General features: G+C 40.6%; 1 protein-coding gene across 1 annotated transcript in view; it reads left to right on the top strand.

Moving 5' to 3' along the window:
- thsd7ba (thrombospondin, type I, domain containing 7Ba) overlaps positions 1-9,617 on the top strand; it is a 281,240-nt gene extending 271,623 nt beyond the window's left edge. The window contains exons 24-28 of the mRNA XM_084085439.1: positions 1,413-1,508; positions 3,659-3,741; positions 6,461-6,653; positions 7,387-7,474; positions 9,325-9,617. Coding sequence (XP_083941565.1) covers positions 1,413-1,508; positions 3,659-3,741; positions 6,461-6,653; positions 7,387-7,474; positions 9,325-9,406 — 542 coding nt within the window. The 3' untranslated portion in view covers positions 9,407-9,617. The remainder of the gene's footprint in view (positions 1-1,412; positions 1,509-3,658; positions 3,742-6,460; positions 6,654-7,386; positions 7,475-9,324) is intronic.
- Positions 9,618-15,708: the final 6,091 nt, after the last annotated feature.

Raw genomic sequence — 15,708 nt, 5'->3', positions numbered from 1 at the left:
GGACCCCCAAATTGATATACATTTGGCCGTGGACCCCCATCTGAAAATGTTTTGTGCCAGGGACCCCCAGAAGTGAAGATTTGAGTTAAAAATGTTTGCTTTAAAAATATATATATATTCAAAGATATGCACGTATTTTCAATATCTTTAAAAAATAGGAGATCAGAGTGCCGCGCTATGAGCTTGTATATCTGCTATTTTTGAATAGCCAAAGCTAAGTGGTTAAAATGATTGTGACCCATTTCCTCAGTTCCCAGAAATAGTTTTTTTGCAAATGTTTTTTTTACCACCTATAATAGCATGCCCAAAATAGCATCCCTATTTTGGGCTGAAAGTGGTTACATTTGATCACTTATATAGTTATATAGAGTCACTTATATAGAGTCCATATTTATTGACCGACACACAAGACACAGGGAAGAAAAGGGACTGCATGGCACAAGCCATGGAAGGGCACGGATATCGCCCTGCATTCAAGAATATAAAACAGTAGTTTGAAATCCTTTTTATCTGAAGAAAAGGGGCTCAAGTGTCCCTGACCATTGTCCTGCTGAAAATAAATCTTCCCCTCTTAGCCGCCCGCCGGGGGAAAGTGAGATCCCCTTTTTTTTTATATAAAAAAAATAAATCTCTCCCTCGGTGCATTTCTACCCCGATTCCTCTCATCTCGTTTCCCGCAGAACGCCTTTGTCTGGTAATAGCGGCGTCCTGCTTTGCTGCTCAGTGGAAAATGAGCTCCTTTAGTTTCACCACAATGCAGAATTTCGCCTTTTTCCCCTCGTAATGTGCGAGCCGGCGAGTGCTGCGAGGGAGGTGGGTTGGCTTAACCCATTAAGACCGGGAACGCATCTGTGTGTCATTTTTAAGATTTCTTTCAGAAATTCAGAAATAGCAGATCTACAAGCTCGTAGCGCGGCACTCTGTGCCGCACTACGAGCTTGTAGATCTGCTATTTTTGAAAAGTCGTGAAAAGTTGTGCAAATCTTTGTCATATGCCTCAACAAATGTCTTCATTTTTCTTAAAAACTATTGTTGCTATATCAGTGGTGCTCAAACTTTTTCTTGTCAAGGACCACCCAAAATGATATGTATTTGGCCCCCGATCCCCATCACAATATGTTGTTCCAGGGACACAGGGACAATGTTGTTTCAAAGAAAATAAATGTATTTAACACAAATGTTCAAGATTTTTCAATAGCAGATCTACAAGCTCGTAGCGCAGCACTGAGTGCCGCTGCTGCGCCAGCCCAAAGTATGAAATAATGGTTATAGCTAAACATCTAAAATTACACAGCATATGCGTTCCCGGTCTTAATGGATTAATGCTCAGGAAAGCCTGAAGTCACGCCTGGGTGCCACAGCACACACTCCTAATGAGCTCCGCTTGCCTTTGGTTGCATGTCGTTATCCAGGGGGGAAATGCCACAGCTACCAGTGGAGGACGGGCGGCTGGAGTGACAATGAAAGAGTGGTGTGGTGTCAACGCTCGGACGGCGTCAATGTCACAGGTGAGGGCGGCGGAAAGTGCGTGTGCGTGTGCGTGTGCGTGTGCGTGTGCGTGTGCGCGTGCGCGTGCGTGCGCGTGTGCGTGTGTGTTTGTGTGTGTGTGTGTCCGTTTGTGGTGTCTCTAGAGCCCACCGCCCACCCACCTCAGAGGGCCGTGCATACTATACACACAGAAAAATAAGGGTTCTTAAATGGTTCTTTAAAAGGCCATATGGTTCCACAAAGATCCATCAACTGCTAAAGAACCATTTGATCCAGTGAATGGTTCTTCAAGTTCTAGAGAACCTTTTTTTGTCAAAGTTCTTTGTGGAACCTTTGAACTCTTAAACCATGCCTTAGTTAATAGGCAGACGTTCATCGAAAATAGCAGCAGAAATAGCCACTATACAAGCTCACAATGCCTCGCATAGGAGCGCTTTGTGAGCTTGCAGATCTGCCATTTGCGGTATTTTTGGAAATTGATTATTTTATTGAAATAGCATATTTATTATGATAGATTAGTTTCATTAGTTTGATTAACCACTTAAACCCTCGCATCGGTATTGTGGGAAAAGCTTTCGCTGAAAATAGCAGATCGCCAAACTTACAATGCGACGCAACGACCAGAAAACAGAAAATACACTAGTATTGAGCCCTGAGGGACTCCGGTTACCCATATGGGGTTTAAGTGGTTAACTGTTGCACCAACTCACGCATAGATGCAACCCAAGCTTCAATCTCTCTCTCTCTCTCTCTCTCTCTCTCTCTCTCTCTCTCTCTCTCTCTCTCTCTCTCTCTCCCTCTCCCTCTCTCTCTCTCTCTCTCTCTCTCTCTCTCAGTTTGTCTCTTTCTTTCATTCCCTGGCTCTGTCTCCAAGAGTGCATACAGTAGATGCACACGGACCACATACAGAGTGGGAGGGATGGAGGGGAGGAGGCACGATAACTCTGCTACAGTGTCGTAGTTGAATTTACCACCTTCTTATTTGATTTGCCCATTTCTGGCCGCGGTATCCATTGATTTCCCCTCTCCCTCCGCACATAACTAATCAATAAGCCCGAGTCTCTGCCGAGAGGCTTTCAATCCATATAAATATAATGACACATTTGTATTTGGGGGAAATGAAGCGGCATGGAGAAACAGAACAGAGGTATAGTCGCCGACGCCGGGTGGGATGGGGGAACTTGTTGTGCGGTAAATATCAGGTAAATTATCACCGTAAGCAGTGGTGGGAAAAGTACTCACATGTTTTACTTAAGTAAAAGTATCAATACTGCAATGTCGAAATACTCTGTTACAAGTAAAAGTCCGGAATTCAAAATGTACTTGAGTAAAAGTACAAAAGTTTTGGCATCAAAAGGTGCTTAAAGTACCAAAAGTAAAAGTACTAATTATGCAGAATGTCCCATTTCAAATGTATAAAAGAGCTTATAGATCGGATATTTTCAAATGGCCGAAATGCATATAGGGCTGAAGTGGTTAATGTATGTTTTGTAAAAATAATCAAAATCTACAAAGTAACTAGTAACTAAAGTGTTCAAATAAATGTAGTGGAGTAAAAGTACAATATTTGCCTCTGAGATGTAGTGGAGTAGAAGTAAATGTATTGGAAATGCTCAAGTAAAGTACAAATGCCTCAAAATATTACTTAAGTACAGTACTTCAGTAAATCTACTTAGTCACTTACCACCACTGACCGAAGTGTCTTTCGCAAATACACAGCCTCACGCCCGATTGATACTTCTTTGCACGACCGAAAATAGCTCACAACGAGTCACGTCCTGACGCACAACTGTGAGCTTACAGATCTGATGTTTGTTTTTTTAGGTTTCGCGATGCCTTCGTACAACAGAGCATAAATCAGGCATCAGTCGGCGTAATCTCTCCCTTCCTCGCGCGGGAGGCGAGTGCCCCGGTGGGCATTACTCTTTAATATTTTGACATGCAATTTTCCCCACGTTGGGATTACAATGTTCGCAGATTGATCAGGGAGCCCGATAGGCATGCGAGTCCATTAATCAGGCGCGACACCGCGGTTTGTTTGGTGATCAATGGCTAAAAGGTACAAGTGGTATATGAACCCCTTGTTTGTTGTGTGTGTGTGTGTGTGTGTGTGTGTGTGTGTGTGTGTGTGTGTGTGTGTGTGTGTGTGTGTGTGTGTGTGTTTTGTCAGGGGGCTGCTTCCCACAGAACAGGCCGACCACAGTCAGACACTGCCATCCACCGTGCACCAAACCCTTCTCCCACTGCACACCGGTAAGATTATGACCAATGGGGCCAGCACTTAAGCCTGATTTAGCTGGACTTCAATTGGTTGGACATCGAAAACAGACGATATACAAGCTCACAACCCGCTACGTGTTGTGAGCTTGTATATTGGCTGTTTTCGGTGTGCGAAGAATAAATCTGGCTTACCTGTGCCCCCCCCCCCCCCCCCCCCAAATAATGATTTGATATATCTGTTAGCCAGTGGGTGGGGTAACGCATTGCATAAGTACCACAATATTACTTTCATGAGTAGGCTAACAATGTTATATAACAATTAATGTGAAGTCACACATGATTTTCTGTTATTTATAGTTTTTCCAAGCATCTAATTAATGCACATAATGACAATGCAGTTTGTCTTCCATTCATTATGTCGACATTTATCTAATTTTTCAAAAATATATTGTTTGATGTTTCAAAATATAGCCTATAGCCTGCACTGACAGATGGTGCCGCAGGCCCACAGCTACTGAGATGTTTGCGTTTCATCATGTCGATGCTTGACATTTAGTTTAGGCTGCTAAAATATCATTTTAATAACAGTAATATTATCATGGCATTCCATTTAGCCTACCCTCTTCTATTTAATATTATGCCAAGTCCTTTTTCCTGTTCTTCCGAGGGTGTTTCGTGAAAGCAATTTGACGCATTTCATTAAGTAATAATGTAATGTAACATATTGCTTTTTAATTAAAAGTAATATGTAATATTTTATGAAAATATACCTTCCCCAATTCTGCTGTTAGCCACCGACTCTGGCTGCTAAACAGCACAGTGGTAGAAATGTGCTGTGGATTAGATTGGAAGTGACCAACATGTTTGGCTAAAACGTGAACATGTGCTGCCCCTCGCAGTGCCCCGCGTGTAACTGCAATTAACCCATTCAATCCGGGAACGCATAGCTGTGTCATTTTAGATGTCTTTGGCTATTCGCCACGAGCTTGTAGATCTGCTATTTTTCCTTGAAAAAAAACTGTGTGCAAATCTTCAAATCTTTGCTTCTGGGTATTCTACAAATGTCTTCTAAATCCTAACCGTTTTTGTTTGTTTTTTACGTATGTTGCTATAATAGCAGTGGTACTCAAACTTTTTTCATGTCAAGGACCACCCAAAATGATATGTATTTGTCCCCCCCCCCCCCCCTCCCCCCTCAAAATATTGTGTTCCAGGGACCCCCAGAAGCAAAGATTTGAGTAAAAGATGTACATATATAGTATATTCAAAGATTAGCACACATTTTCACGATTTCTTTTTCAAAAATAGCAGATCTACAAGCTCATAGCGCGACACTCATTGCCACGCTATGAGCTTGTAGATCTGCTATTTTTGAATGGCCCAAAGAAATCTAAAGTGACACAGATGCGTTCCGGGATTCAATGGGTTAAAAATGCACTACTTGATTTCCCCTGGGTATATTTAACCAATTGAACCCTAGAGTCCCTATTCTGGGCATGTCATTATAGACAAACATTCAGTGAAAATAGCAGATCGCGCTTGTAGATCAGTCATTTTCAAGCGAATAGATTTGTTGATGTATAAAAAAAAGGATAGACCCCTGGGGGACCCGGGTCAATGAAGTATAGGGTTTTTAAGTGGTTAAAAGCTCTTCAAATCTCATTTTACTAGCATGTGAAACACGATCCCTCTCTTTTGATGTTGATGTTTATGATGTTTACGAGAAGTAAAGATGGGCTGGGAAATGAAACAACTGTGTGTAACACACCATGGCTGACGGTGCATGTTGAAATGGAGTTATGGATTTCTATGCCCGTATGTTTGATGTTTTTACACAGAAGCACATTATGGTCCCATTAGTTCATACGTTCACCATCGTTCCGGGGTCCCAGCGGGAATCAAACGATGTAAGTGATGTGCATCGGGGTGTGTGTTCCCCCATGCAGCCACTGAGCCGAGCACTTTTTAACCCATTGAGACCGGGAACGCATCTGTGTAATTTTTTTGATTTCTTTGGGCTATTCAAAAATAGCAGATATACAAACTCCTTGAAAAGTCTTGATGTGCAAATCTTTTGATATATATATATCAATTTTTAACTCAAATCTTTGCTTCTGGGGATCCCTGGAAGAAAATATTTTCAGATGGGGGTCCGCTATAATTTTGGGGGTCCTTGACATGAAAAAGTTTGAGAACCACTGATATACAGTATACAGTATACTGTAGCAACATGTGTTTTTTCCCCCCCAAAAAGAACTGTAATCCCCCAGAGGCAAAGATTTGAGTAAAAATGTTCGCTTTAAATATATATATATATATATATATATATATATATATATATATATATATATATATATATATATATATATATATATATATATATATATATATATATATATATATATATATATACATATTTTCAAGATTTTTCAAAAACAGCAGATCTACAAGTTCTGCACTACAAGCTTGTAGATCTGCTATTTTTGAATAGCCAAAGATTACACGGATGCGTTCTCCGGTCTTAATGGGTTAAAAGGGGCTTGGCTTTCAGATAAATCAAAAGTGTCTCTTAAAACAGTACAATCTCCGTGAAGGAGTAGCTCCCCATACATCACAGGCAATGCCGTATTGACGGCGTTTTGTGGCTATGGGAAAGTAATGATCACGCCCATCGATCCACGGCGGTCTTAAATGAGGTTCTCCTCCTCGTTCTCCCTCTACTCCCCCCCCCCCCCCCTTCCCGCTTGAACAGAATGGAGTGTGTGGGTGTGAGAAGGGTTACACCGAAGTGATGACCACGCACGGCTTCCTGGACTACTGCACCAGGACGCCGGGGGCGGACAACAAGAAGGCCGACGTGAAGACCAACTCCGGCAGGTTGAAACCGCGGCCGCCGCCCGCGCAGGACTACTTCAGCGAGTGGAGCCTGCGGCCCGTCGGCCCAGGTATACCGGAAAAGCCGGATTTATCGATTTCTCTATCGATTAGTCACCCCATGGAGACTTGAATTCATGGATTATTTTTTTGTTTTGGTCGCATTCCTAAGCCAATAATTTGATGACCGGCAGCGGTTCCGGTAGGAGACACAAAGAGTCTCCTTTGTGTCTCCTACCGGAACCGCTGCCTACCGGTCCGCTGGTCGTCAAATTAATGGCTTAGGAATGCGACAAAAACAAAAGAATATCCATGAATTCAAGTCTCCATGGGGTAATCGATAGAAAAAAGTATTTTTTGGGGTGATTTTTTCCGATTTTCCCTTTAAGTCAGGCACTTACAAAAACATGCAGTGCACAAACACTCTGTTGGGATCTACGGACATGTTAACCACCTGATCTGCTAATTTAGATATTTTTGAAAGTTTCTGAAAATTAAAAGAAATTAATATTTATTTTATTTTTTTTACAATTTTTGACAATATAATGAGCCAAAAAAGTTATCATTTTGTGAAACATGTTTAAAATGTTGGACCACCTCCAAACAGACAGCCTCACCAGTAGGGGGGGGGGGGGTTGAACGTGTTCTTCTTAAACAGGAACACGGGGAACGTGTTCTTGTTACACGGGGAACGGTCTTAAACAACCAAACAAGCTTTTCCTATCACGCTCACAGCAGAGATCTCTACACCTGTACGAGCAGTATAACCAATGTGTATAACCCCCTGCTTTTCTAATTACACAGACGGAAGACTGAAGCTGTGGGTTTACGCCGTGACGGCAGTTGGATTCATCCTAATATTATTCATTATTGCACTATCATTCCTGGTCTGGTATGTATAGATCACTGCCTCAAAGGGTTTCTTACTGTGTAATCATGACCCAAACTCCAACGCATAATAATAATAATAATAATCAGACTTTACACGGGTTTTACAGGTGCAAAGAACTGTGTGAAATGATAATAAACTCTATAGCGCTTTTTCAAACAGAATTACAAAGTGCTTCACAGCACGCAGCATAAAAGAACAAAACAATTGCAAGAAACATAATGAAACCGTAAAAGGATAAAAGTGTGCGAGAAACATAATTAAAAAACATGAGATGAGAAAGATGAGAACACAACTGACTCTGACTTTGGCAAAATTAGTTTTTTACTCATGATTGGTTAAGTCATCTAGAAAGATGACTTAGGCACAGTGGTGGAAAAAGTACTGCTCACATCTTTTACTTAGTAAAAATATCAATACTGAAGTGTAGAAGTATTGGCATCAAATTATACTTAAAGTACCAAAAGTAAAAGTACTCATTATGCAGATTGTAGGGGCGGCAGTGGCTCAAGGGTAGAGTGGCCAGACGTGAACCACAGGGTTCCCAGTACGATCCCGGGCTCCCCCAGAGTCAGGTGTCGGAAGTGTCCTTGAGCAAGACACTGAACCCCTAATTGCTCCCGATGAGCAGGTTGGGGCCTTGCATGGTTTCCTCCGCCATTGGTGTATGAATGTGTGTGTGAATGGGTGACTGTAATGCACAATCTATGTAAAGCACTTTGGATAAAAGCACTATATAAATGCACCATTTACCATTTTATTTACCAGAAAGTAAAAAAAATATACAAAATCATTTGAAAATAACAGATCTGATCGGCTATTTTCAAATGGCCGAAATATATATAGGTCTGAAGTGGTTAATGTATGTTTTTGGTAATAATCTAAATCTGCAAAGTAACTAAAGCTGTCAAATAATTGTAGTGGAGTAAAAGTATAATATTTGCCTCTGAGATGTAGTGGAGTAGAAGTAAAAGTACTGAAAATGCTGTACTTTTTTGCTCCAGTAAAGTAAAAATTAAGTGTACTTAAGTACAGTACTTGGGTACATGTACTTAGTTACTTTACACCACTGCTTAGGCAGATAGTGATGTTTTTGTTTTGTCTTTCCTGAAAAGCTTAAAAATATGACTTAGGCAATTATGCTATGAGGCTAACGAAATGTGAAATTGAAGAAGTGATTTTCTTTTTTTTAAAAGACCAGTGAATTTGCTAGCCTGTTCTCCTCAGGCAGGTCATTCCAAGGTCCACCGGCCCTGGTGGCAAGGGCTGATCGCCTTTTGTCTTCAGTCTAGACTTTAAAACGACCAGAGGGGCCCTGCCTGAGGATCTCAGGCTGTACTCTGGCTCATACTGTATGTGGTAGACTGAGCCCTGCCTTAAAAGTAATCAATAGGGAGGCTAAAATTGGTGTAATGTCCTCTGCTCTTTTGGTTTCAGTTAGCAGTCTGGCTGCTGTCTTCTGAATTAATTGAAGATGGGATATATGGTTTTCTTTGTAATGCCAGAGTGGAGGCGATAAATGCAGGGATGACTTTTTCCGTGATCAGCAAGAGTAACTTACATAGACACAGACATTTTAGATGTGTTTCTTACCATGGCTGGCATGGTAATAAATACAACTGTATCAGAACAGGACAAACTTTGAGAGAACAGAGGACATTGTTTTCCATCTGTTGGAACCCAATGTAACCCTGTCAAGTGACAACTGACATTTGTGATATTTTGTCTGCTGCAGCTATATCAGATAATGGAATTCTTTGTCATTCTAGTATGTGACACAGAGTCAAGGGTGTTCAAAGTCATTCATGTTGTCTTTGCTTTTTTCTTGTTTTTTTGTTTTCTTTCTCTTCCAGCAAGCCACCCAAAACATCAAAGATGTCCCCACCACCACAGAAACCTTTGACCCTTGCCTACGACGGTGATGTGGATATGTAACCGTGCTCCTATGCCTCGCCAGGACGCGCTTCGCTGTTACAGACTTTTATCTCTGCTTTCAGAACGTTAGCGACCACATTGCCCTTCACATCCCCCACCGGCCTGGTGGCCCATTGGAGCTAGCTAGCTGAACGCTATAACTGTAGTTCCAATGGTGCCACGATGAAAGGTGGGACGTACCGTACGGAGCAGAATAGCCCAAAAAGACTGGCCGAGGCGGCAACCTTTCCTTAAGGACAAACGGGAGACAAAGGTGTCTGTGTCAACGCTTAGCTGACGCTAATCTGGTCATTGAGAACAATGGGATTTCTCATGATCGGGTTGCTGAGTTGCTCGCGGTGTGAAAACTCTGTAACGGTATTGTATCCAAACCTCCAAACATCAACCCTCCTCGGATAAAAGCTGTTGTGATGCAGAGACTAATGTGGATCCTCAGGTGCTGGTTATGGAGTTTTTGTGCCAAGAATCAGAGAGGCCATCATGTCATTTGTCCCTTGTAAAACACGAGAGAGACAACATATTTTGGGTGAACACTAACAGCCGCAGTAGATTGTGATATTCAAAGTTGGACCAATGGGACATTTAATTTGTAGGACGTTTCTTCTGTACTGGACATTCGTAGGAAACGCCATACATCTTTGAGTAAATGGACAGCTGTTTTTTTAATTATTGTTATTATTAAAGTCTTTATGCACTACATTAGTGCTGATTCATTCTTGTTTTTTTCCTTTCAGACTACTTTTCTAGTGTTTTCATTGTAATGCAAGTTATTGCTGTGAAATAGTGTTTTCTGTTGATGATGCCATATGATGTGTTTGGACTTTGAACAGTGATACCAAAAGCAGGCTTGCCTTGTCTTGTTTGTTTGTTTGATTATACAATAAAACTATAATTCCCCCTCTGTGGTTCTCGGGCCACAGAACAAATTAGTAGAGAAACAACACCAGAAGATAATATAAATAATCATAAAAAAAAATCACATTGCTCTTATGACAATTGTAGTTCTATTCTACACAATGAAAGGCAGACAGAATACCACTCATGAACGCGTTATTACCGGATATGGCAGTGTTGTGCCAAGGACCTTCTTCTGATTGGTTGAAATGAAGTGGAACTTGAGCCACTTCAGCCGACTCAGCGACGCTCCAGTTATACGTCCCGATAGGGACAGAATCGTAAATCATGTTTTGGGGTGAACGTTCTTGTATTCGGCACAACTGCCAATCAAAGTGACTACTGGCCAATCACAGCGCCTCTTTTCCGGGACTTGGCACTACACTACCCTTAGAACTTAAACCCTATACATTTCGTTGACCGGCTTCCCCCAGGGCTCTATACCGGGTCAGCTCCAGTTTTCCCTTTACACCAAATCTCTTGATCTACAATCTCACAAGCTCAAGTGTTGTGAGCTCGTAGACTGGCTATTTTCGCCGAATGTTCGCCTCAGAATAGGGACGCTGGGGTTAACCACTTAAACCCTCTATTCTTAGTCAAAACGGACCTGAGTTGCAATTGTACTTGGACTGCTTTTTTCACCTCTACACCAAATTTCTTCGCCAAAAATAGCCAAGCTCACAGCTCGCTATTTTTGGTTAATGTTACCCCCATAATACAGATGCTAGGTTTCAAGTGGTTATTAATGACCATGTAATGCAGAATATCATTGTACTGTACCGGTTGTCCACTTTCAGAGCCAGGAAGCAGAAATGGAACAAAGCAACAAGCAGCTTGAATTCGCTATTTGATCGTGTGGTGGGCACACGATTTTCATTGAAGTACATTATCTTCTTTTTTATAAAGGAGGAAGTCATGATTACCATAATGCCAGACGGTATTTTTTTGTTTTTGTTGGGGTGTTTCTTTTAACCCATTAAAACAGGGAAAGCATCTGTGTCATTTTAGATTTGAACCACTTTGACCATTATTTTATACTTTGGCTATTTTTGAAAAATCGTGAAAATGTGTGCAAATCTTTCAATATATATATGTTTTTAAAGCGAACATTTTTAACTCAAATCTTTGCTTCTGGGGGTCCCTGGAACAAAATATTTTGAGATGGGGGTCTGCCGCAAAATACATATCATTTTGGGTGGTCCTTGACAAAAAAAGTTTGAGAACCACTGACATAAAAACATACGTTTTTCAGAAAACTGTTGTAGAATCGGCCCTCAGGTCTTAATGGGCTAACACAAACCCACAGATTCAGACTACAAAGACACACAGAGCAAAGAGGAGAATGCCTTCATTATTTTTTATTTCTGATGCTTTTCACCTCCATATTGTTTACAAAAGTAAAATGTCTATACTCATTTCTTGCCTTTTATTTATGTATTTCTGATCTTCGGAGTGGAACAGACTGCTGAGGATTCTGAAGAGTAGAGCTAATTAAGCAGACAGAAACTCAACAAAAGAGCTTTTGATATAAATAGGTGTAAATCAAGTTTTGTTTTTGCAAGTCCATCCATCATAAAGTCATTGATGAAAGTTACGTCTTTATTCGTGGATTATGTATTTGTCCTTTCATTGCTTTTATTTGACATTTGACATCAGTCTGTTGTTGACATTTAAAATCAAATAATCAGACAATGGAGAGATACAGAGAAGAAATCACATTCATACATGTAATTATTGATTTTCTTTGCTTTGATTTATTTATGTCTTCATGATCCATTACTCCCTCCTTAACATAGAAAGATTCTTACAGATTCTTCATATTCTGATATGAAGTCTGGCTCAAGCTCAAAGATACAGCAGCTCAAAACGTTATTCAGGAAGCAATTTTGTTGATTTCCTTTCTGAACATGTCCTCCTAAAGCAATTGGATCTCTTGCTACATCTGTTGTGACCTCACACATGACTGTACTTCGGGACTCGGTCACATACAGTAGCATTGCCTCCCAGAATAGGGAGGCAAAAATCTTCATATCGCAAATTTTGAAAGTACTGACATCGTGTGGAGCATGTGGTTCTCAAACTTTTTCATGTCAAGGACCAAATTGACACTTATTAGCCCGCGGACCCCCATTTGAAAAGATATGCTAAGGCCCCCCATAAGAGAAGGTTTGTACAGCTTTAGCAATGATTTTCAACCATTTTAATTTCAAGGACCCCCAGTTTGACATGCATTAGGCTACGGACCCCTATTTAATGGTATTCCTATCTCTGGGACCCCAATTTATATTGTAAAATCAATGTTAATGTAACTCTAAGAGTGTACAAATGGAACCAAATGGACCCTAACGGGTCCATTTGGTTCCATTTGTGCACTCTCAGAGTTACAGACCCACAAGGGTCCATTTGGTTCCTAACTATCTATCACTTAGATGGGGACCCCCTGGAACTCCCTCAAGGACCCCACTTTTGAGAACCGCAGCTGTGGTGGCCTGAAATAATAATGGGGTGGTAAACATGATATTACGGTGTGAAACAACTATTTAAAGTTGTTGTTTTTTGACAGCCTGTGCACAATTTTACAGGGAAGCGCATATCCGATCTGCCGCTGATCGCGTCCCGAGCTACAGCGATGGGCGAGGTAGCCGAATGGGGCTACATTGTTGGGTCACCAACTCAAAGCATTTCTCTGCGTACAACCTACCATGGATAACTGAGTGCATTATTCCCTGACACCCCATAGAATAGAAATGAGCGTGTGCTGTTTTCCTTTGTCCACAAATCAATGATTTGGCCTTGTGAGAATTGAATTGATTATGAATGTCTTTTTACTAACAACTTTATAAACGTAATGGTTGTTAGAGTGCTGTTGTTACTCGTTGGTAATAACAACTCTGTTCCAACAGCCAACTTGTATTGTATGCATGCTTGATCTGTTTTGGCAGAACGTGCTCCAAGTGTCCTTGCATTCATACCGTTTCTTCAAAGTTTGCCAAATGACCGATGGTTTTATGAAGGCAAAGTTTCCACTGATATTCGGCTCATCCAAGGGAAAGAAAATTAAGGAAAATTGGTAGTAATTGTGTGATTATCGACTAACAAACAAACATCTGCCAACTTTTACATTCTCAGAGAGAGTACAGCCAAACGGTGTCTATCAGTGACCTTCGGAGAGGTCAGACTTGCCTTTTGTTGTTTTTGATGGCTCTATTGGGTTATGACATAACAAATCCTGATAGTGGCTCCAGTATGTTAGCTGATTATTTCCAGTAATCCCATGCCATTTGTGTTACTATTGTGTGTACATGGAGAGTTGGACAAAAATGCAAATAAATTGTGGTACTCTGTGTGGAAAATAATACACCACGTTTTCTAATTTCTTCTTTTCCTTTCCACATCACTGAGAGTCGTGGAGCCAAAGTGAAGTTCACACACGTTCAAATTGGACACAATCCTATATTGCAGACAGAATTGACTTGTTTCACCCTCTTTCTTTTTTTTCCATTTTTTTTTGCTTGGTGCCTTACACAATCTCCATTGACTCCTTTCCTCCTTTGCCTCGATTAATTATAATGAATGTGCAGAAATCTGAGACAGAAGGCAGATTATAAGCAGTTGATGATGATGAGATTCATATTGCCATCATCAAGTCAGATCCCCCCCCCCCCCCTGTGATAGAACATTTTGGGAGGAAGGGAAGAAGGTAGCGTTTAAATCTTTTGTCTAATCTAATTCATTTATTTAAAACTGTCACTTTAATTTAAGAGGAGGGGGAATTCAAGTGGTTGTGTCAAGGCCAACTGATGTGCAGCGGAAAGAAGACGCGACAGTGCTGTCATGTCCAATTCATCTCGCTTTCCTTCCACTCAGCATAATTATGGCAGTGGTAGAAAGTAACTAAGTACATATTACTCAAGTATTGTACTTAAGTACAGATTTGATATATCTTTACTTTACTGGAGTATTTCGAATTGTCTATACTTTTACTTCTACTCCACTACATCTCAGAGGCAAATATTGTACTTTTACTCCACTACAGTTATATTAAAATGTTAATTACTGTACTAGTTACTTTGTGGATTTAGATTATTATTGCAAAACATACACTAACCATTTCAGCCCTATACATTGGCTATTTGAAAATAGCCAATCTACAAGCTCACAACGCGTTGCTTTGCGACGCGTTGTGAGCTTGTAGATCTGCTATTTTCAAAGGATTAAATACATTTGGAAACTTGTGAAATGGGACATTCTGCATAATGTGTACTTTTACTTTTGGTTCTCTAAGTACTGTATATGTTGATGACGATACTTTTGTACTTTTAATCAAGTATATTTTGATTACCAGACTTTTACTTGTAAGAGTATTTCTTCATTGCAGTATTGATACTTTTACTCAAGTAAAGAACAAAGAGTACTTCTTCCACCACTGCCACTCAGCATATGGGTAGTTGTCTGCCATGCAGGGCCTGTGTACTGTAGGTACGGCTTTGAGATGACTGGGTTGCCTTTTAATCATGATTTATCTATCACCCCGGCCCCAGCAAAATCACTTTAATAAAGTTTAATATAGTTTGGCTGATTTGAGAGCCGAGCGGAAGCAGTAATGAATATTTAGAGGATAGAGAATGAACAGGCTGGGGCCACATGGCTCATTCATCACTCTTGTGCAAGGGGGGAAAAAGGTAACCTATTAATCTCTATTTGACTGTTTTTCACGTTTAAATTGGTTAAAATTGGAGATCCTCCAGGTGTGTTATACCTGGTGATTACTGCACAATAACTACAGAAAAGAAAAGTAGTGTCACCATACAGTACCTCATATTGTAATGTTCACCTAGAATAGAACTATGCAAAGGCCATATTAGGAGTTTTGCCCACACGACTTGAAACTCCACTTTTCGATGTGGGGTTTGACCATGAATGTAGATGATCTCACTCTCTGGTATAAAATAAAACACTGTCTGTCTGTCTGTCTGTCTGTCTGTCTGTCTGTCTGTCTGTCTGTCTATCTGGTTCTCAAAGTGGGGTCTGGGGACCCTCAGGGGTCCTTGAGGGGGTTCCAGAGGGTAACACTTTACGATGTTGTGAGCTTGTAGATCTGCTATTTTCAAATAGCCAAAGTATAGGGCTGAAGTGGTTAATGTATGTTTTTTTTAATAATCATCTAAATCTACAAAGTAACTATAGTTACTAAGTAACTAAAGTGTTCAAATTATTGTAGTGGGGTAAAAAGTACAATGTTTGAGATGTAGTGGAGTAGAAGTAAAAGTCTGGAAAATTGGAAATACTCCAGTAAAGTAAAACATTCCTCAAGATTGGTACTTGTAAGTACAGTACTTGAGTAAATGCACTAGTTACTTTCCACCACTGTGTGTCCCTGCAGTGGGTGGAGCTACAGTAGTTGAGTC

The sequence above is a fragment of the Gymnoscopelus microlampas genome (assembly GCF_963454915.1).
Source record: "Gymnoscopelus microlampas genome assembly, chromosome: 17".
Classification (NCBI taxonomy): domain Eukaryota; kingdom Metazoa; phylum Chordata; class Actinopteri; order Myctophiformes; family Myctophidae; genus Gymnoscopelus; species Gymnoscopelus microlampas.
The sequence above is the reverse complement of the archived record's forward strand: the minus strand, read 5'-3'. Positions and strand labels throughout refer to the sequence as shown.